The 22,643-nt window shown below is 37.6% G+C and overlaps 1 protein-coding gene across 3 annotated transcripts in view; it reads right to left on the reverse strand.

The window, feature by feature from the left end:
• Nucleotides 1-19,146, reverse strand: part of LOC121730169 (aryl hydrocarbon receptor nuclear translocator homolog) — a 30,162-nt gene extending 11,016 nt beyond the window's left edge. The window contains exons 1-8 of one of the 3 annotated variants that reach the window (XM_042119083.1): nt 18,958-19,146; nt 9,443-9,491; nt 9,080-9,160; nt 2,849-3,009; nt 1,006-1,178; nt 780-927; nt 349-537; nt 73-149 (exon numbers count right to left, since the gene is read on the reverse strand). In XM_042119083.1, coding sequence (XP_041975017.1) covers nt 73-149; nt 349-537; nt 780-927; nt 1,006-1,178; nt 2,849-3,009; nt 9,080-9,160; nt 9,443-9,491; nt 18,958-18,985 — 906 coding nt within the window. In that variant the 5' untranslated portion in view covers nt 18,986-19,146. Of the gene's footprint in view, nt 1-72; nt 162-348; nt 538-779; nt 928-1,005; nt 1,179-2,848; nt 3,010-9,079; nt 9,161-9,442; nt 9,492-18,957 lie in introns of all 3 variants that reach the window. The other 2 variants (XM_042119082.1, XM_042119084.1) reach the window with 2 other exon arrangements.
• Nucleotides 19,147-22,643: the final 3,497 nt, after the last annotated feature.

Below are 22,643 nucleotides of genomic sequence, written 5' to 3' on the forward strand. Positions count from 1 at the left end.
TACCGAGTACTACGGGCTCCGATTCGATATGTCGCAAAAAAATTTTTTTTTTCATTAAAATTCAAAAATTACCTGCAATCTTCCAATAGCGACGAGGCAACAATGTGAAGCGTGCAGTTCGTCTTCTACGGGTCTATCCATCTGCATACCTGGAAACAGATCTGATTTCCCACAAAACATAAAATCATGTTTTAGATGAAATATCCTCTTTATAAAGAACTTTCTGTTTTAAACATCAACAATCACTTTTTTTTAAACATTCTAAATCGACAGAGGTAGGCTTTAGCTCTGTAATAAAAAATACTTAAAATGTATGTATTTTAAATTATTCGATGGACATATACAAACCTGTGGGTGGCCAATTCTTTATGTAACCGGTGCAATGCACTACGGCGTAGTTGTGTCCGTCGTGCGAGGGCCCGAGCGAGTTGCGGGCGCGCAGACGGCCAAGCCCCGCCCCCTCGCCGCCGCCCGTTCCGCCCACTCGCATGCGGCAGATGAACCCGCGCCGCGAACCCATTACCTGACGCATGGACGCTGCAAACATAAAAACATTAAAGAAATCATTCTACAAACCCTTTATTTTCTAATGGTGCAGATGTGCAGGAGTAGATAACGCATCTAGGATGTAAAACTTAATATAGGTGTATCTACAGGGTCTTTCGTGTAAATGTCATGTGTGGGTTCCAAGTGTAGTAATAAATAGATGTCAGACGTATATAGGTTCTGAATGTAGGAATACATTTCGGTTTTCAGTAAATAAATTAATACAAACTTACATTGATGACCTTCCTTTTTAACAGTTCCAGTTTTCAGATCTAAAATCCTGCCTGTGTTCTGTGGCTCCTGTGTACTCAACTGTTCTCTGACTTTCTCGACATCATCGGGATGCACTTGATCGTAAAAACACGAAGAATACCACTCTCCCTAAGAAGAAATAAATGTTTTGAGCACATTGCCACAGTTTAAAAAAACTCTTGAATTTGAAAAAAAAAAATAACGTACCTGTGAGTAGTTTAGTACTGGTGCTATACTATCGCTGACATATATTATACGGCCAGTGTCACAACTCACAACAAACAAAAAACCATCAGCCGCCTCAAGAATTAAATGTTTTAACTCCTGATCAGTCAAAAAGGATGGCTTGTATGTTCCATCTGTAGAGGTATTCCCTGTACCTAAAACAATAATCGTTTGCTGTAACATAAGCCTATACACTGTATTGTATGTAGTTTTAATCTAATTTAGCATACCAATGTAATTAGACAAGTTAAAACAAGGTAGAGATGTAACATAAGTCATTCTTAACTTCCATGTTAGTGTCATTATAATAATAAAACACTGTATTGCTCACAATTACAAAAATAATACTCATAACACAAGCTACATCTTATCTATACAGTATACAGTGTGCATTTTTAATGTGTGCAATTCATGTTCAATCATTACTTCTTAACAAAACCATTTTGAATAGCTGCTGTTGTTAAACTATTTTTAACGGGTTGTAGTTGCGATTTTTAATCACAAACTATTATCGAAAGCATCGATAATAGTTTGTGATTAACAATAATGTTTGGTGGTGCCCGTTTTTTGCTAACATTGAAACCAACAATTAAAATGACGAATCAATATTTTAGCCTCATTAATCATTGCGATTTTCGGATTAGCATCGGTTGCTTATTTGCTCTGAATTCTTTAGTAATAAACTGTAAATATAAGTTTTACCCGAGTCATAATGCTTACATCGGCATCTTAACATACTATATAGTATTGTTTAAAAATGATGAAGTTAGCAAAGTCGTGTGTGGTTAACTTACATTTACTTACATAATATTAATTTAAAAGAATTATTACTAACGATTCATGAAACAATTCATGGATCGTTCATTTCGTTCAAATCTATAATCATCAGTCATGTTGAAATTATGTTTAAAAAAAGTTATTCAAATAAATATTAATGTATTGATGTAAACTATACGTCATGTTACACTAGTTTCCTGGGTTACACAGTGCGAGCTGACCTGCGAGCTGGCCTTTTTTTTTTTGCACCGAGAAAATGCTTTTAAGCATCTTGCGGGGGATGGGGTCTTATCCGCAAGTATGTGGGTCTCTGTTGCGTCCGAAGATGGTGGTGGACGCAGCCCCTACCCACTAAAAACTCGGCGGTACTCCACTATGCGCCTTGGGCGGGCCGCGGGATCGCGTGAGCCTACACCACGACTCCGCCGGCGAGCGCCTGCTGCTGCGCAGGCTCTTCTCTGTTGGGGCTTTTTGCCCCGCCGAGGCCAAGAGAGACCTGCGAGCTGGCCTGCCCTAATAGACAAGTGGCAAGCTATTATCAAAAACGCTAACAAAATGTATGCGATTTGACATAAGTCATCGCTTCGCTAGCGAATACTAATGTCAAATCCCATACATTTTGTTGCATTGGCGTTTACGATAATCGCTTGCCGCTTACTAGTCAGTTACTGAGGTGCAGCTACTTACACCGTGTGATCGCATCATACGAGTTATTTTGATGTGCGAGTGGGTCAGTTGCTCGGGTGCGAGTTACTACAACATTTTTTTTACTCGCCACTCGCCCTTCCCCACCACAGATACAACTCGACTAGGCGATGTCACATGGGCATTACCAATCTATTGCGATGTCAGCAGCGTGCACGGTGTGACTCAGGGAGGCGAGTCGAGCTGCTCTCGTGCGAGTACACAGGCACAGTAGCTGCCTGCTGTCACTTCAGCTGCTCGCGCCTATCCTTAAGTTTAGTCAAATTGTTATCAGGCAAAGGCAACCTGTCAATTTGTACCTAAAAGCTGTTAGTTTTTCTTTTCTTTCGCAATAGATACCGACCTCTCAAAGCTTTCATGTGTGCTACTGCCATACGCAGTATGGTGAGTTTGTCCGGCTTCCGCGCCAGTGCGGAGCATGTTGGAACCATGTCAGATAGTTCCGTGATATACGCCGTCATCTTGTTTCTTCTACGCCTCTCGATCTCACAATGGTTCTCCCGGCTGAAAAGAGACCAAGCAATGTTTATAATGAAATTGTCCACATGGAAAACTTTATACCAGGATTGTCGGGTCCAGGAAAGTACAGAGAATAGTTTTAATCCTGAAAAAATTATACATGTGTAATTCGTATACTTATCCTTCGAGTCGAAATCGAAGAGAATTCGTTTAAGCTGTTTAAGCGTAAACAAACAGTCAAATTGACATACATTCTCCTTCTGTTGTACGAAAATTAAAAGTTTTGGTATATCGTTTTCACATTATACGTGAGACTATAATAACAATATTTTTGAGCTCTTGCTCGAGTAAAAAGAATCAAGTAGCGATAAGAGAATTCCCGAATTTCTCACTATGAGGCGAACGGACGTTAGAGCCTGGAACATTAATTAACTGGTCAATACCTCTGGAACCACCCATATTAATGTGGTTCCTCGCGGTGCTTCCCGGTCCTTCACCTTTCAAAAGACTATAATCATTGTAATATACTTGAAATCTATTAAAACTCCACCACCATCACTTTAGAATGAACCTGCACTCTGCCGAGTACGAGTCAAAGTATAAGTAAAAAAGTATAGACCTTTGACTCGTACTCGACTCTCTCCACTCACGGAAATTCTCTACTACCGACGAAGATACATGTTAATTTATAAATTAAAAAACCGGCCAAGTGCGAGTCGGACTCGCGCACCGAGGGTTCCGACAGCTTAAAGGTATTATAGACCTGAGTATTTAGTATGAATTTCAATTTAATACCTCTACGCGTTTATGAGGAAATGGGTAGTAAGTTTAAAATTATTAAAAAAAAATATATTATGTGATGTAACTAAAAATTTATGGTTTTCGTAATTTTTCCTTTATCTATGCTATAAGACGTTGCTTCGTACCAAATTTCAAGATTCTGAGTTCACGGGAAGCACCCTGTAGGTTTTGATTCCCTTGCAAGTGTCGAAAATTTGCGGCATAAACGGCTGTATCTTTTGATTGCGTTGGCTTAGAAGTTTGATTTTTTCACAGCTTCAAGGGACAGTAGACCTGAGTAATTGATATAAATTTCAGCTTCATGCCTCCACGCGTTCCTGAGAAAAAGGGTCTTGACAGACGGACAGACGGACAACAAAGTGATCCTATAAGGGTTCCGTTTTTTCCTTTTGAGGTACGGAACCCTAAAAAAACGGGAGTATTATTCTGATATCAAGTAAGTATCCTAATTTTTATGTTAATAAAAACGTAATTTTAGATCTAAGACGTGATAAGTCACGTATTCAATATTGTATAAAATCAATTTAACATTATAATTTTATCGCTACTTTTCTTAAGCGTAGCTCGACGATAAAGATTTAGATGTACGAGTTACGACCCTGTCTTTTGGGCGAAAAACTGTGGGAAATATTTCGTCATTGTTAAAAACCAATAAAAACTAATCGAATAGCTGAATGAACATTCAAAGACGAATATTCGATAACCTTCACGGCTACCTATTAGAAAGTTCATTGTAGTATTAAGCTGTTTGGTTGATTACGTGTTTTAATACTGATGCACACCAACATACATAGAGTAAGTCAAGGCCTAGTTAGAGGTAAAATTATTTAACACCTTACGACTAGTTCCTGTAGTCTGTTTGTGCTACGAAGATGTTTCAATATTTAATACTACTATGTGCAATGTACTATCAGAGAAGTTGATTCCTATGCAAATTGGGGACCTGAGTTGTTTGGTTGCGTTACTTCAAACCCAGCTGACAGATCACAATTAACATTGAAGTGACATATTCGACCAAATAACGTTGGTCTGTCAATTGCATAGGAATCAACTTCCTCGATGGTACCCTATCCGTTTCTTTGCAGTCGAACTGCTGGTAGTTATGTCTATTGTGATGGTACATTGTATTGAAAGACTCCTACCTGCTAATAATAAACAATTATTTCTTAGATGAATGATTGGTCTTGCGCTCGCGCTACGACTAGATACCGTCGAGTACTTGAAAAATGCGGCAACAAATAATACGCCTCATCGGGCGTAACCGCGCCAGTCGCGCCGCAAGCTTCGGGTGAGGTAGATGCGTCGATAATTTTCGAAATTTTAAGTTACGTCCGTAGCAAAATGCCAATTTGCCTAATGAGACTATGCAATAATAACACTACAAGAAACAAGAAAGGTACTGGCATCACATACCATCAGTAAATATTATATAAATCGTCATAAACACAGAAAAATAATATAAACCTGAAAATTTGGATCGGAGTACCACTTAATGTTCAGTGTTGCCAATTACCATAAACAAAAAATTCCCAAATTTTTCTGAGATTGTAATTTTTATTTATTTATTTATTATATCTTATTTTTATATATATACATAGTGGATGAGTGGATGAGCGCATTAAAATCTCTAGCTAGTTCGAATCCCGTAAACGGAACAAAAAGTTTTCAAAGTTCCTGGATCATGAATGTGTATTAATAAATATGAATTATGAGTATCATATTATAATAAAAATCTTAAATACAGTTTATATTTTATGTAAGTACACAATACAGTAACAAATGAGAAAACAAATTTAACATTTGCTTTTTTATGACTCATTCTTAACTTTCGTTAAACTTCCTACCATTGTTTTTGTATTGTTTTCTCATCAATATTGTACCCATTATATTTCGTTGACCTAAACAACGTTGTTATTTTATCGCATTCTTTTCGAATTGACTTTATTCCAATGGTAAAGTTTATCTGGTGATTGAAAAATCAGCACTTACTATACAATAATAATAAATTACAAAACCACAGCAACTAATTTTTCCCCATTGATTGGGCACCAGTCACGTATCTGGCAACCCGATTATCTACGCACACAACAATATTTGTGCATTGTTTTACACACACTACAATATTGAGGTACCGCATTCGGGAATCTGTGTTTTCTATACAGCGCGGTATCTAGTCAAACGCGCGCGCGAGACCAATCATTTATCTAAGAATTATTTATTAAAGAGAGCGACAATCTTCGTTTTTCGTTGGAAATGACAATTAATAGGAGGACAGAAATTGAGCATTATTATTTTGTTGATTTGCATGAGATGAGGGTGTTTCTAAGTTGTGAAGTGACTGAGATGATGATACTACTGAGATTAATTTAGATATGATTGCGGCTCTTTACGATGGGCCAGCGTAGTGGGCCATCACGATGGCCCAGCGTGTGGAGGACGTAGTGGCGTAGGATGGCCGATGGCGCCAGCGCTGGCCATGGAATGGCGGCGGTGTCGGTTTTTCGGCCGCACATCAAAGGATGATGGCCCAGCGATGGGGGTGCCCCTCTACACGTTGGCGATACGACAGTCGGTGCATGACCGCAGTCGAGTGAGGACGTTGTAATTCGTATTACAATTTACGAATTTCATTCAAAATTACGAGTACGTGGTCTCATAATGAATGAAACTATAATAATATGATAAAGCCGAAAGTTTGTTTGGATGTTTGTTACTTTTGTTACTCTTATACTCAAAACTATTGAACGGATTTTAATGAAACTTTACAATAATTATTATATGTAAAAGCTTACATTATATATGTACATAACTCCTGACTCTTTAAAGATACAATTTTGGGAGTTTTGGCGTTGTTTTAAGAACGGAAAGCATATTATGCTATTATTACATTCATCATTGTCATCATCATCACTACCATAAACCATTATTTTAATTTTAGTCTCGAAATAATTATTCGTAGAATTCAAGAGAAGGTTCATATTAGGAGGGAGGTGATACGAAGTTCACCGGGTCATCTGGTGAAGTCATAAATTATTAAAAATGCACGTTTTGCATTGCCGCAATGGCTAATGCTTATAGTAGGGGAGGTCGCGCTCATTTTAAAAAGTCATTTCATACCGAGCGAAAATCGTAACAATAATACTATTCTATTAATACATAAGAGTTTTGATCGTCAGCTACTGCAGTATGGGTGGAATAAAAATTGCGAGTATCTCAAAGTTGTTGGAAATCGTATTGAATTGACATTAAAAAGATCCCAATTCGCACCCAATAAAGGTCATATCTAGATTATACACGTTTAGGTTTGGTAGGTGCTATTTTAGTTTTAATATATAACAACAGATGGCGCTTTTAAAGTAAAATGTATATAATTCTTCTTCACAAATATTGACTATCGAATTAATTACTTAAAATTGCTATGTGAGACAATTTTATGGTAATTCAAACGAAAATCGCCGTCAGCTGAATATTTGCAGGTGGAAATGTCGTCTACGCGACGCCCTAGGATACATTGAGCGCGAAGTAGGGCTATATTGGTTATAGCTTATATCGCTGGCTGACTTTCCACCCGCATATTAACGACTGACGGTGGTCTTTATTATTAAAAAGGTATCAACATTCACCTGTATAAATTTTGTACGGTATGAAATGACTTTATATTTTAATTTTTTTAACATAGTTCAGTAACGCGTCTGACGTTAAATCCCCCGTCTGCGATACGGCTGACGGTGCATTTTTGGTTAAGCATGACCTCAATAATCATCCATAAAAATTTCATTCGGTATAAAATCACTTTTCGCAATTATTATTTTTACAACTTTGAAATACTCTCAGTTAACATCCCACCACGGGTGCGGCGACTGACGCTGATTATATTGATTGATAAATATTAAGCTACCGCTGGACAAAAATTTGGTCGGTATGAAATGACTTAGCAAACGATAGCACTACCTCCCCTACTATTACACGTCCATCTTGAACGACGTTTAGATCACAACTGAACACGGCCATCATGTAGAGGCGTTGCGACCATTGCATAGCCATCGCATGCGCCATTCGATCGCCCAGCGCTGGCCCATCTTGAAGAGGGGCCATCAAACTGTATGGTGAATAAAATCATTGTGTCTACCAATATAATATGGTTGATATCCCGACATATTCATTTCAACTAGGCCAATTGTTTTGATGTATGACGAATTTGCAATGAAGTAGGGTTTAGATGTATTAAATATTTAAGATATATCATATATTTAAGATTTTTATTATATCATACACATATATTTTAATACATATCCAAACCCGGGAGCATTGAAAACTTGAGCTGCCACCAAGGCTCGAAATACCGGTACCTATTTATGGGAACCGATACCAATGATCTTAAGCGATATCGATACCTGTACCACCAGTACCGGTACAATTTTTAAATGAGTACCAGAACTATACCGGTACCAGTACCGGTACTATACCGGTATCAGTACCGGTACTATACCGGTACTAATCAAATACTTCAAAGTCAGAGTGAGAAATCAGATTTAGTAAAAAAGATGACGAAAATAACTTCATACGTCTATCACAAACTCGGACAACATGAACGCGTATTGTCATATATATTATATCGTGTAAATAAGTGTCACTCGTTCCAACGACTCGTTCCGTACCGATCAGTACCTAAATTAGGTACCGGTACTTTAAAGGTGAAGTACCGGCTCCCATCTAGAACCTGTACACAGGTATCAAAATGAAGAGAACCTATAAGGACCGATACAGTACCGGTATTTTTGGTACCGGTTCTAAGCCTTGGCTGCCACACACTCAACCAATTGAGCCACAGAGGTCGTCAAGATTTTTAACAAAGCTTTATTACCTCTAATAAGTATCATCTAGGATCTTATAGGACATTGAGGATCATCTAGATTTTAGTACATAAAGTTTGTTTATATTTTATACGTGGGAGAGCCTTGCTTCGGCACGAATGGGCCGGCTCGACCGGAGAAATACCACTTTCTCACAGAAAACCGACGTGAAACAGCGCTTGCGTTGTGTTTCGCCGAGTGAGTGAGTTTACCGGAGGCCCAATCCCCTTCCCTACCCTCCCCTTTTTCCTTCCCTACTCTCCCCTATTCCCTTCCCGTCCCATTCCTACCCTCCCCTATTACCCGATTCCCTCTTCAAAGGCCGGCAACGCACCTGCAGCTCTTCTGATGCTGCGAGTGTCCATGGGCGATGGAAGTTGCTTTCCATCAGGTGACCCGTTTGCTCGTTTGCCCCCTTATTTCATTAAAAAAAATATTATTATTAATTCAAATTTATTTACCTTGCAAATCTTTCCTTATCTTGAATATTATCCTCCTCCATCCTTGTGTATTTCCCACCACTTGCGTCGTCTTCATCTGACCTAATAGAATAGAAAAACAATGCACTTCACTATATATTTTATATCAATTTATTTTAAACAGGTTTCTATAAAATTAAATATTTAAACATTTTAGACACAGTTAGACAACACATTTACACATTATCATTTATCTTGTTATACAACATAATAAAAAAGTGTTTTAGGAAAATCAAGCTTTCTTTGTGCAATAAGTATTTTTTTAAATAATAATGAATTAGCCTAAATTTATTATATTATACTGCCACAATTAAATTCATAAAGTGTAAAGCATGTTGGACTCACCCAATACTACCAGCTCGACGCTTTTGTATGTCCTTTGCTGGGTCAGCCCCTACAAGTAAATTTATAGGCTAAAGTCGATATATATAATATGCACATGTTACCAAGACGAAAGGATGCAAAATTTAAGATTTACCAATAGGCTACTTGACCTAATTTTTTTCTTCATACTAATCGCTTCTTAATCATTCATTTTCACAAAAAAAACTAACATTTTAATATTTTACACAGTAGAAACCCATAAAAATGTTCCGCTATAGTGTGACGTCATACGTTTTGTATTTTAGACTCTCTTTATTGAATTTTTTTTTGTGCTAAATGTACGAGTCTAAAAGTGCCCAAAAATTATAAAAAAATTAAATAGGAAATTAGAAATAATTTGTAACGTTGAAAACTTTTGGAGAAAAGTTTTGGCCATTTCATTTCCCGTCTACAATAAATGGAGATAATATATAAAACGGATGTTTTATTTTAATTATACAAGAAAATATATTTTACAAATCTTTCTAGGCTTATTCTTATTCTTGATGTACAAATAAACTTACATATAACGAGCGCGATACATAAAAGATATTAAATTACGAGTATAATGAAGTTACATCCAATTCGGTAGTACCGAAAAAGCGTTTTCGTCAGTACAAATCCTATTTTCATAAAATCATATTTTCAAATCGACTTTATTTATCAATCATAAGCTTTTATTTGATGATAAGGGTGAAATACGGTTTCCTAGGCCAAGTCCTACTAGAAATATGCATTTTTTCAATGAAATTGAATATAGGTCAAGTAGCCTATTACTGTAAATACTAAAAATGCTGAAACACCTTAAGGTGACTGATGATAACACATCTACATAATATAAATTAAAATTACTATGTTAACCCTTTACCACCTCCCATACGTCTCACAGACCCCGCTGATATTATTTTTGTTAATATTTTTGCGCCGGAGTGTTGTATCGACTTAGATGAATGATTGGTCTCGCGCGTGCGCTACGACTAGATACCGTCGGAGTACATGAAAAATGCGGCAACAAATAATACGCCACATCGGGCGTAACCGCGCCAGTCGCGCCGCAAGCTTCGGGTGAGGTAGATGTTTCGATAATTTTCGAAATTTTAAGTTACGTCCGTAGCAAAATGCCAGTTTGCGTAGTAAGACTTAACACTACAAGAAACAATAAAGATACTGGCATCACATACCATCAGTAAGTATTATATAAATCGTTATAAGCACAGAAAAATAATATAAACCTGAAAATTCGGATCGGAGTACCGCTTGATGTTCAGTGTTGCCAATTACCATAAACTAAAAATTCCCAAATTTTTCTGAGATTGTGATTTTTATTTATCTATTTATTATATCTTATTTTTTTTATATATACATAGTGGCTGAGTGGATGAGCGTAGTAAAATGATCCAGGAACTTTGAAAACTTTTTGTTCTGTTGGCGGAATTTGAACCAGCTACCGGAATTTGAACCAGCTAGCTAGTAGCTGGTTCAAATTCCGCCAACAGAACAAAAAGTTTTCAAAGTTCCTGGATCATGAATGTGTATTAATAAATATGAGTTATGAGTATCATATTATAATAAAAATCTTAAATACAGTTTATATTTTATGTACACAATACAGTAACAAATGAGAAAACTAATTTAACATTTGCTTTTTTATGACTCATTCTTATCTTTCGTTAAACTTCTGAAATTGCTGCCTGAAATTGCGCTCTAGTGAACCTATATGTGCAGCTACATAGACAAAAGGTTAAAAGCAGTTACATGTTTATGAAGAAACTGGCTGAACAGTTTACGAGATCGCTTAGGGCACGTTGTGAAAGCAATCTGAAACTGTAACGTGATATGAAGAATCCTTCAGATAAACTTGATCCTCCAGCAAATATCCCATGCTGCAGCACTGATGAAGAGTGATTGGCAGTTCGTAAAAACTGTTCCACTTACGAATATTAAAACAAAACATAAAACACAACACATGTATTTAGAATGCACATTTTCTATTTGCCTCAAATGCTTAGACAAGATCTGTTTTCACGGCCTTAAAAAGCTCTAAGTTTGGAGCCTGCAATTTTGTAGAATTAGTATCTATAACGAGTGTTAGTATTTTTTAAAGTTCCTTGTTAATTTAATTATATAAAAAACGTAAGAATAATTTCTTATCAATTTAATATTTTTTTTTTAGAAATTATTTTCTGAAAGTGTTAGTTAGTGGGTAAGCCAAATACACGAGATTGTACCAAATATGCTGTATTATTTGAAAAATATTGTTGAAATTCATGTTTTTATTTTTAAAATAAAGAGTTTAATAGTGCCTTACTGCCTAAATACAATTTTTAAAATTAATATTAGGCTCCCCCTTTTTATTTATAGTTATCATATGTTTTGTAACCGGGGTCTCACATATGTATGGCAGGTGGTAGTGTGACAATTATATGTGGTAGGTGGTTAAGGGTTAATAGTTCAAACCATTCTCTTGATATTTTTATGAGTTTTGTCAAATATCTGATTTGCAATACAATGCGGGCAATTCCATATGTGACTGACTCTACATTTGATACGACTTGCGTTTTATTTTGTCATATATTATGGTTACTATCATGTTGTTAATATCAATTTTAAGATGGCTTTGTAGCAGATTAAACAAGTTAACTTATGCAGAAAAAATGGTGTACAGTGTACACTGTTGTTTTCAAATAGCATCTATTTAGTCAAACATAAACGTGACCGACACTACATGCAAAAGGAAGTTGTTTCTGAGAGTGTTTGTAAACACCAATAATCTTCCTCTCTGTGTGCTAAATAACTGTACTTTGTATTTTTATTGAAAGTGCATAAAACAAACTATTATAAAATGGTTACCTATAACCTGTAAGTTATTTAAAGAAACATTTATTAGCAAAAGAAATTGTGACCGACACTACAGCCCAAAACGTGACCTACACTACACTCAATTTGTGCAGGTAAAAGTCAGTAGTTTTACATGACACCTTAAAATTAAGTATCTCAGCACATACAATATGAACTCTAAAATTATATAAAAGCAAATCAGTAATTAGTTAATTCATTAAAATGCTTTTTTTGAACTTAAACATCACAAAAACGAAATCACTAATAATTTGTCAAAAAATAACTCAACACGAAATCTTCTAAAAAACTATTAACATAATAACCCAAGAGCCAGTGATAGGCAGACTTTCGTCATTTTTTTAAGCTAAAAATTTTCCTTTATATGAGCCCTATTACAGAGGTAAGAACGACCAGACACTATGGAGTTTTGGTCGCTATTACTTTAGAAGGTTTCCAGTTCTGCAGGTGTACCTTAAGTTCAATAAAGTTTAAAGATCAATCTTATTTTCTTTTTCTTGCGATATCTGTAAGAATCTCATATTCTACTGTCAAGTTTTTGTGACAATTGCTTTCTATTTCCAGACATCGCAAAATTTTGGATTATATTTGACATTGAGGTGGTCTGGCAGGTTCTTAAAATAATAATTTAGCGATCTGCTTCTCTCTCTCTCTGCTTTCTATAGCTATTTTCGCCATCTATCACCAAAATTAACAAACAAAACGCTACTTTTGGGCGTTATTATGTCCAGAATAAGCATTAAAACACTAAATTACGAAAGAACAGCTTTATTGAGCTAGGTAGCAAAATACACTGAAAATATTTATGTACCCACTTAGTTCATCTTATTATGTCAATAAGAAAAACAAGAATGTACCCACATCAACCAACCTACAAAGTTCACACAAAATATTAGATGTGTATTCTACATACCTCCCCCTTAAGTATGTACATAAGTATAGCATAAAAAACAAACTAATAATAATAATTGAACATTTCACATCATCAATAATATTGAACCCAAAAAAGTAATTTTCTAAACTATACAATGTAAGCAGCATTCAATAAATATAAATCAAAATAACAATTTAATTTTTTGGTATTCCTAACATCTCAGCCCAAGATTCTTCACTAGGAATTTCTATAATATCTGGCGACTCATCGTTTCTCGAGATATTAGAATCTCTCCCTCCATCCGTATCATGAGATGAGTCCTTATCATGTGATGTGATTTTTATAATTTGATCAATATGCCTGTCGATGATAAGCCCACCTTCTGTCTGCACTTTATAACTGGATGGACCCGTTTTCTCCACTATAACTCCAGGTAACCAGTTTGGACCAGAGGCATAGTTTCGGTATCTTATTTTACAACCAACATTAGTCTCTCTGTTCCGTCTCTGACAATTGACATGTATTTGTTTATCGGTTCTTCTTCGTTGTATATGGTCTGGATGTAGGGTATCCAGTAAGGTACGTATCCTCCGATTCATCAAGAGCTCTGCAGGACTCTTTTGTGTTCCAGCACAAGGTGTTGCTCTGAGACCTAGTAGCATATTGGGTATCTTCACATCCCATGTTAGGTAATCCATTTTACGTATTTTATCTTTTACAGTCTGGACCATCCTTTCAGCCAATCCGTTGGTAGCAGGGTGATATGGTGCTGTGGTAATGTGTCTTATTTTGTTGGAGTCTAAAAACTGCCTCATTTCTTCAGACACAAAAGCTGTACCATTGTCAGACACCAATATCTCACACAGACCATGTGTCGCGAAGACTGTTCGTAGGTGTCGGATGACCGTCGCCGAGGTCATATTGTTAACGATAAATACTTCAGGCCATCTTGAGTACGCGTCCACGATGATCAAAAAATTTTTGTTCTGAAAAGGGCCAGCGAAGTCTATGTGAATCCTGGACCAAGGTCTAGTAGGTGTTATCCATTCGTGCTGTGTTCTAGGTGGCATATGCCGATGTTCCAGACATTTGTTGCATTGACTCACTAGTGCCTCTATATTTTCATTTAAATATGGCCACCAAACGTAACTTCTTGCTAGTGCTTTGGTCTGCACAATTCCACTATGCATCTTATGCAATGCTCGTAACGTAGCTTCACGCAAAGGTGGCGGTACCACTACGCGATTACCTAGCAAAAGACAGCCATCTTGTAATGATAATTCAGAGCGATGTAGCCAGTAGGTATGTAGCTCTGGCTCCCTTACTCTTGTAGGCCACCCTCGTAGGACATAATGAATTATTTGAGACAGTGTTTTATCTTTTTGTGTCTCTGTCGCAATATGCTGAGCGTCAAATGGGAAGTCTTCTGGTTTTTCAGCCATTAATAATATTTCGCTCATTTCCTCTTCAGGCTTTTCTGGCACAGGCTGTGGCCACCTACTCAAACTGTCAGCGCTACCTATCTGTGCTCCAGGCTTGTATACTATATTATAGTTGTGTGCAGTTAAAGCGATTGCTATTCTGGTCAAACGGGGTGATAATATAGTCGGCATCGGTTTTTTGGGGTGAAATATACCAAGAAGGGGTTTATGATCGGTGACCACAGTGAATGACCTGCCAGCCAAATAGTTGTGAAATTTTTGTATGCCAAATAAAATAGCTGTAGCTTCTTTGTCAAGTTGTGAATATCGTCTCTCTGTTGAGCTTAATGTTCGTGAGCTCATAGCAACAGGGCTTTCTTTTCCACCATCAGTAATATGAGAGAGAACCGCTCCAACACCATACTCCGAGCTGTCACATGTCAATAAGAGAGGTTTGTTTAAATCATAGTGCACGAGTGTCATATCAAATGTAAGAGCTTGTTTAGCTGTGTCAAACGCAATTTGTTCCCGTTCCATCCACTGCCATGCCTGTGATTTATCCAAAAGCCGATGTAAGGGCTCAAGAATTGTAGCTTTGTGAGTGATAAACCTCTCGTAAAAATTATACAGGCCGAGAAATGCTTGTAATTCCTGAACATTTTTGGGCTCTGGGGTGTTTTGTATGGATTCGACCTTGCTCGGTGACGGGTGGATGCCATCACCATCAATGACAAACCCCAAGAATTCAACTTTTTCTTTTGCAAACTTACATTTCTTCTTATTAAGACGTAGTCCCGCTGTTTCGATGCGTACTAGTACCTTGTCCAGGCGTTTCAGCATTTCTTGTATGGTGCTACCAGAGACAATAATATCGTCTATCAAAACTGCTACTCCTTTGATGCCTGCCAGTAGAGCTGTCATCATTCTTTGGAAAATGCCCGGGCAGGCCTTTACGCCAAATGCTAGCCTGTGTACGGAATACAGTCCTTTGCAAGTATTCAATGTCAAAAGTTTTGCTGTCTCGTCGGTGACAGTAACTTGAGTGTATGCCCGATCTAGATCAAGTGTTGTATAGAATTTCCCGCCACCTATCTCAGCGAACACCTCATTCGCTGTAGGCATAGGATAGGTATCTGATTCAGTGGCTTCATTGACGGTACTACGGTAGTCCCCGCAAAGTCTGACTTCACCAGATTTTTTAATAACTGGTACAATCGGTGTTGCCCACTCTGAGTATGCCACTGGTCGTAGGACGCCTTCAGATACCAGCCTGTCAATTTCATTCTCTACTCGTTCCTTAATAGCGTATGGAACCGGGCGAGCTTTCAAAAATTTTGGTACAGCACCTGGTTTCAAATGTATGGTGACAGGGTCCCCCCGGTAGGTACCGAGACCGTCCTTGAACACTTCACTATGTTTAGTGATAATACTTTCCAGCGCAGTAGAATCTCCATTAGAAAGAAAATTTATGTTCATACTTATGCCAAGATGACCGAGCCAGTCTCTCCCTAGTAGGTTGGGTCCGGTACCCTTGGCCACTAGCAATGGGAGCTTGTGTTCGGCGTCCATGTATCGAACAGGTACCACTGTCCGCCCGAGCAGATGAACAGGTGTGTCGGTCCACGTGCGCAGTGCCAGTGGCGCAGGTTGGAGGCGATGCGGCGGCGGCAGGCGGGGCAGCACCGCGCGCCACGTGCGCTCGTTGATCAGCGTGTGGCATGCGCCCGTGTCCACCTGCAGCTCCACTGGCGCGCCCGCAAGCACCACCCGAATGATGAAAGGCGGCACTCGACTTGTACTTTGTACCGCATAGATGCCATTCAAATTTGCAGATTCCTCCTCCTCCGTAAAGTTCATTTTGTTTGCATTTTTCTTGGTCATACAGATTTTTTCAGGTGTCCGACTTTCTTGCAGAACCGACACGTCGTATTGATGAAACGGCATTCGCCACCGTGCCTGTCTCCACAGCGATAGCACAGTCGAAAATAATTTCGAGGAGCAGGCCGCAGTGCTGCAGTAGGTGGCGCCGACGTTCGTGGAGCAGGGCGGGGGCGCAGCGCGTTGACATCCAAATCCATAGGTTCCGGCGGCGGCAACGGCGACCCAACGGGTGCAGCAGCCAGCGCGGTTGCTCCTGACGACGCCTGCGCGCCACTGTAGCTGGTGCTCTCCACTACATGTATCATACGCATGTCTTTTACGGCACTTTCAGATGATAACATGGCGTCGACTACGTCCTGGTAAGTAAGATTGTCTTTTTTCAGCAACTCGTACTGCAATTTCTCGTCTTTCATGCCACACACGAGTCTGTCCCGCAACATTCGTTCTAAGTCGCTGAAATTGCAGTTAGCACTTATCCGTCGAAGTTGAGCTATGTACTCGGCAGCGGATTCGCCACGATTTTGATCGCGTTTATAAAACTTGTACGACATAGATATCTCATTTGGTTTCGGACTATAATGTTTGGTTAGAATGTCTATGATTTCATTGAATGACACATCGGTTGCTTTTCGCGGAGTAATTAACGCCAGTAATGTTTCGTACACTTGCGGACCGCACACCGTAATAAAATTGGCACGTTTTACATTGTCCACTATGATTCCATTTGCTTCAAAACAAAACTTTAGTCTATCGATATAGTTGTCCCAATTGTCTGTTTGTGTATTGTATTCACTAAATTTTACGCATTTTCGATCCATTTTCACAAATTTTACACTTCGTCGCCACTATTATGTCCAGAATAAGCATTAAAACACTAAATTACGAAAGAACAGCTTTATTGAGCTAGGTAGCAAAATACACTGAAAATATTTATGTACCCACTTAGTTCATCTTATTATGTCAATAAGAAAAACAAGAATGTACCCACATCAACCAACCTACAAAGTTCACACAAAATATTAGATGTGTATTCTACAGGCGTGATCAACTCTATAATGTGACTGACACTACAAAAATATTTTTTAGAGTTTAGGTGTTATAAAAAAGATGACAAATTTTTAATGCCCGTATCATTTGAGTAACGGGGTCACTTACGAAAGTTTCTAATTTTATTGATGTAAAAGTAATTTTACTGTAGTTAAAGACAAAAGTAATGTTTTTTATGTGACCGACACTACAACTCGACACTGTGATCTTACAAGCCTATTATATCTTTTTAAAAATGAATTTTCCTGAATCTCAAAGCTATATCGGTATTTAATTGTGTGAACAATCAGTGTGTAACAAAATATGACAAGAATTTAAAATAGATAACGTGAAAACTAAGTCAGAACTTCATCACACAAAACCACACTCAGCCGAGCTCACAACATCATCTCATAAATGGCAGCTTTGCTAGAAAAGTAATGCTTAGAAATTGTTGCTTCTACAAATTCTTAATAGTATCATAATGTTGTGACTATAATTAAGTATATTTAATACCAAAATCAGGTATTTATTTTCTTAGTTTATGGTAGACTTTTACATGGAACTGCCCATGCAAATTCGCAGTTTTGGGTGGGAGTCCTTAAGAGTTAGTTTAACCTCTTGAATTAAAATTTGGGATGTCAAAATTCTATTCAGCCTTTAATTATACAGAGTTCTTTTGCGCCAATACTAACGAGGGTCATATTTCGGCTTGTATTTTGACAGGGGTTGATTTTTGAGAAAAGTTTATCTAAGCGATAGGTTTAATAAAAAAGGGATGGTCTTAAGGGGTTGAATTTTTTTGTCAAAGTTTTCAAAGTATTTTTCCTATAGTGCCCTGTTTCCGCCAGCCCAACCGAAAAATAAAACAAAGAGATGTAACAATTTAAATAAAATTTTGAATACAATAAAATGTAATTCCTAAAGTATCCGGGCTACTATCCATTGACGCCTGGTTCATTAAAATTGGATCAGTACTCATGGTTCTATCTTGAATCAAACCTACATAAAATGTGGTGTAATTTTAATACATATTATTATTAATTAATTTTATAATTATTAGGAGAAAAAATTAAGTGGTTTATTTAGATTTTTTTGAATTGCAGCAATTATGAAAATTAAATCAAGTCTCAGTGAAATTGCATAAGGATGAAATAGTATTATAAATATCAACTAAAGCATAAAAAACTACTGATTGTGCATTTAGAAATAATTACAAAAAAATGTTAATAAAAGCATGATTTTGCTAACAACGCGTCACGCGGAGCAACGCAAGAGCAACGTCAATAGAAAATAGGTCGATTGGTAAGTTAATTTCTTTTAATCTTATGAGGAAATAATGTGTAGTCTACGTCGTTTTTATGAATCAACACACAAATTAGATATTTTATGCAATAATTATTAGAGGCATAAACCATAGAATGTAAAATATTACTAACCGGGGATAGTGGGTGCCACGGCAGACATCAGTCAATAAACTCATCAGTCCACTTTTACTTTACCGTTGGTATGAAAAAGTGTAGCTTAAACTTTTAAGTCACAAAAGAAAGATCACTAAAACACAAAAACAAAATTTCTGTTTATTGTAATTTCTCAACATAACACAAACGCCATTTTTCATTAATGACATGACATGTCGTTTATCTATGATCGCCGTGAACGGTGATTCGTGAATACGGAATTAGGGATGTGAAAAAATAATCGATTATGGAAATAATCGATTATGGAAATAATCGATTAAAAATCGATTGTTGTATGGTAAAATCGATTTTAATACGTGATTTTTTATTAATAATAATCGATTAATAATCGATTTTTTATTAATCATGCAACAAATGCACCCCGAAGTTTGGTCTTCTGGCTCGGAGCCTGTAGGCCTACTACGAAACCGTTTTGAGACTACCGTTACGAAACAATCGGTCAAGAATGCTGCGTCCTGCTCTAACGACGTCATTTCACGTTTGTTAGAGTAGGAGGCGGGTTCTCGTCCGATTGTTTGAGTCTCAAAACAGTTTCATGGTACAAGCCCTGGAACGTGAACTGCCAAATAATACTATCATAGCTCCATAATATTACATTAACGCCAACTGTGATGGCATATCAACAGAGGAAAGACGGAGCCGAATATTTAGGGCTCCATTCCACCAAGGCGCACGGAGACGCTACGCACGTGCGTCAAGCTTCGCTTTGTAAGAAAGTATATGTGACTGTTTCCACTGCAACCCACGGATACGCTACGCACGAATTGACTCACGTAGCTTGCTCGAATATGGTGCAAACGTAGCTTAACGCTGGCCACGCTACGCATGCTATAGATCAGTTAACTAAAGCTGGCTCGTTCACAGTGCTCACACTTATGCAATTTCACTCTACAGTATGTTTAAAAATATAATATGTTTGCATCATGATAAAAATTATCGTATAATCTGCGTACTATAATAATATGCTATCGTACATCGTACGTACGCACAAAATTATCGTATGTGTACGATAACTATCGTATGGTTCCGAACCCTGGCCGCGCGCCGATCACACGTTACCGACTTGTAATATCACGCTGTATTTATAAACAGTAGTATAAGAAAAACAATAACTGTCCCCTTCACGCTCATAAGATAGACCGCGCGCGAGAGAGACGGACAGACTTTTTATGATGCGTATGTAGTACGACGTCACGCCACACACTTATTCACAAACACTACACAAGCGCAATGTTTAAATGTGTTGATCGTGCCAGCTCTTGTTAACTGACCTGTATGCACGGGATACACGGAAGCGTGTACATAGGCAGTGGAAACGTTGACCCACGTAGTCAAAGAAAAAAACCCGTGCACGTCCACGCGTGCGCGTGGCCGTGCACAGCGTGCGCCACGGTGGGTTGGCGCCTTTATCCAAACGCTTACATATATTTTGTAATTATTATAGTGGCTTGGCAATGAGCACAAGAGAAACAAATATAAGACTGCATATTTAAAGGAGTTCATACTTACACGGACGGCAAGCGAAGTGTTTTAGTAATGTAACGACTAACGACGCATGTGGCTGATGGTATGAAATAAATCCAATTAGTCGTTGATTATTTCTTTAGTGCTCATTGCCAAGCCACTATAATAATTATAAAATAAAGAAATCTATTGATACCTTTACTAAACGTTGATTTAAATTACAAAATAAGTTGAATGCTTGGCTTGAATGTGATCTGAAAACTTTTTACGACAGAAGTATTGAATAGCTTTGCAGTATTTTGCTTGGCTCCTTTTACATTTCATGTTTTGGTGGGATTTCATTTTTTTTAAGGTTTTTTTCTTTTCTTTTCAGGTCACGTTATAACTTTTCTGTGCTTAGCTTAGCACCCATTCTCTATCTCCTTTATTTCTTTGAGGCTTCGTTCTAGTTAGGTCTATAGGTGGACAACGTAACGTAATTATACTTCTGAGTTCTGAGTCGGCTATTATATTCATATATAATTGACTCTTAAGCTTTTATACTTGAAGGTAATTTTCAGCATTACCGTTGAATACATAGCAGCACGTTGATGTAAGCGTCTCGACGTCCTCGCGGGAAAGGAGCACTCCTTATTTCATGTGATAAGTTGATAACTTAAAACTCCCATTATATATCGAGCGAGTAAGGGTAGTATATCAAAGTACTGATTACATTTATATTTAAATCAAATTTTAATATGTAAAACAAATATGCAGTCGATGGAAGAAAAGCGTAAAGTAACTGCTAACTTTTCCTCTGGTGTTAGTGATTTCTGCATAAGTGTATCTTTTTTCTTCAAGTAAGGTGATACTAAAGATAATAGTTTTTCGAAGCTGCTGTCTCTCATTCTCATGTAATTTTTAAAGTCTTTTTCTTCCGTATGTTTTAATTCATTAATCATAATATTAATACGCGAACGAAAAACTTTGTAACCCTTTTTACGAAAAATGGGGATACGTAGATGCATGAAATTTTGCACAGTTTAGTTTATATGGTGAAGGCGTGCATCCAGCGACCACATAGCCTCTAGATGCCTAATGCAAGGCGAATACTTTCATACGCGATTTATACTCGCGTCTCGTGGCTCGGCTCGCGGCGCGTCTCGCAGCTCGCGTTGAAGCGCGAGTGTAAACACAAAGCTTGCGTCCCCCTCGAGCTCCTTTGAAAATCGCCCCCGACGCGAGCCCTGCGAGCCGCGAGCCGCGCCGCGAGACGAGCCGCGAGCTCGAGTTTACACTCAGGGCTCGCGGCGCGTCTCGCCTCGTGGCTCGCGTGCGAGTGTAAATCAAGAGTCAGACAATATGTAAGACTTATAGGTCTTACTTTAGATAATGACAGCGAAATCTATCGTAGTATCGACCACATCCGTGACCCATGTACATCTCGTGCGTTTCATACAAAATATTTTTTTACTGTCAAGAATCAATTTATTCAGAGTTAAAATTACACTGGTCTGAATCCATGACGAAAGCATTTGACATAAGTCATATCCCTTTCTATCAAATACAAATTAGTAATACTTATCCTTTCTTCCGTTATCGTCACGCGTCACTAGTGATGTGATACCAACTATCTTTCAGAGGTATAATATTTTTTTAATCGAAAATCGAAACAAAGCGTGATATGCTCAAGTCATTGTGAGTAGGACTGTTGTTAAACAACTGATTAATGATTATAATTTATAGCAATAAAAATTGTCGACGATTACTGAGCTCTGCAGTACCAACACTGTTTTTGCCAATTTTAGTAAGAGAAATATGGATAAACCATCCATCTACTACTACTATCTACCCATCACAAAGCGTAATTTTTTGTCAGCGTTGCGAAGTAATCATGAAATCTTATCTTGAAAGCGTAAAGAAAGTAACCAAGTAAAGATTTTTAGTCACTAAAACTTCAAGTAGTTTTATTGGTGAACAACTATTTTTAGAAATAAATTTCCATCAATTTCTTCATTGTGACTTAGAAATCATATGGCGGAATTAGCAAGTCAAATAATCTATACAATGAGTAATAAGTAATTATAAATATAAAGCTGAAGTGTTTGTTTGTTGTTTGAACGCGCTGATCTCAGGAACTACTGGACCGATTTGAATATTTTTTTTCAGTATCAATCAAGGAAGGCTTTATTATATATCCT

The sequence above is a fragment of the Aricia agestis genome, chromosome 9, assembly GCF_905147365.1.
Source record: "Aricia agestis chromosome 9, ilAriAges1.1, whole genome shotgun sequence".
Lineage (NCBI taxonomy): Eukaryota > Metazoa > Arthropoda > Insecta > Lepidoptera > Lycaenidae > Aricia > Aricia agestis.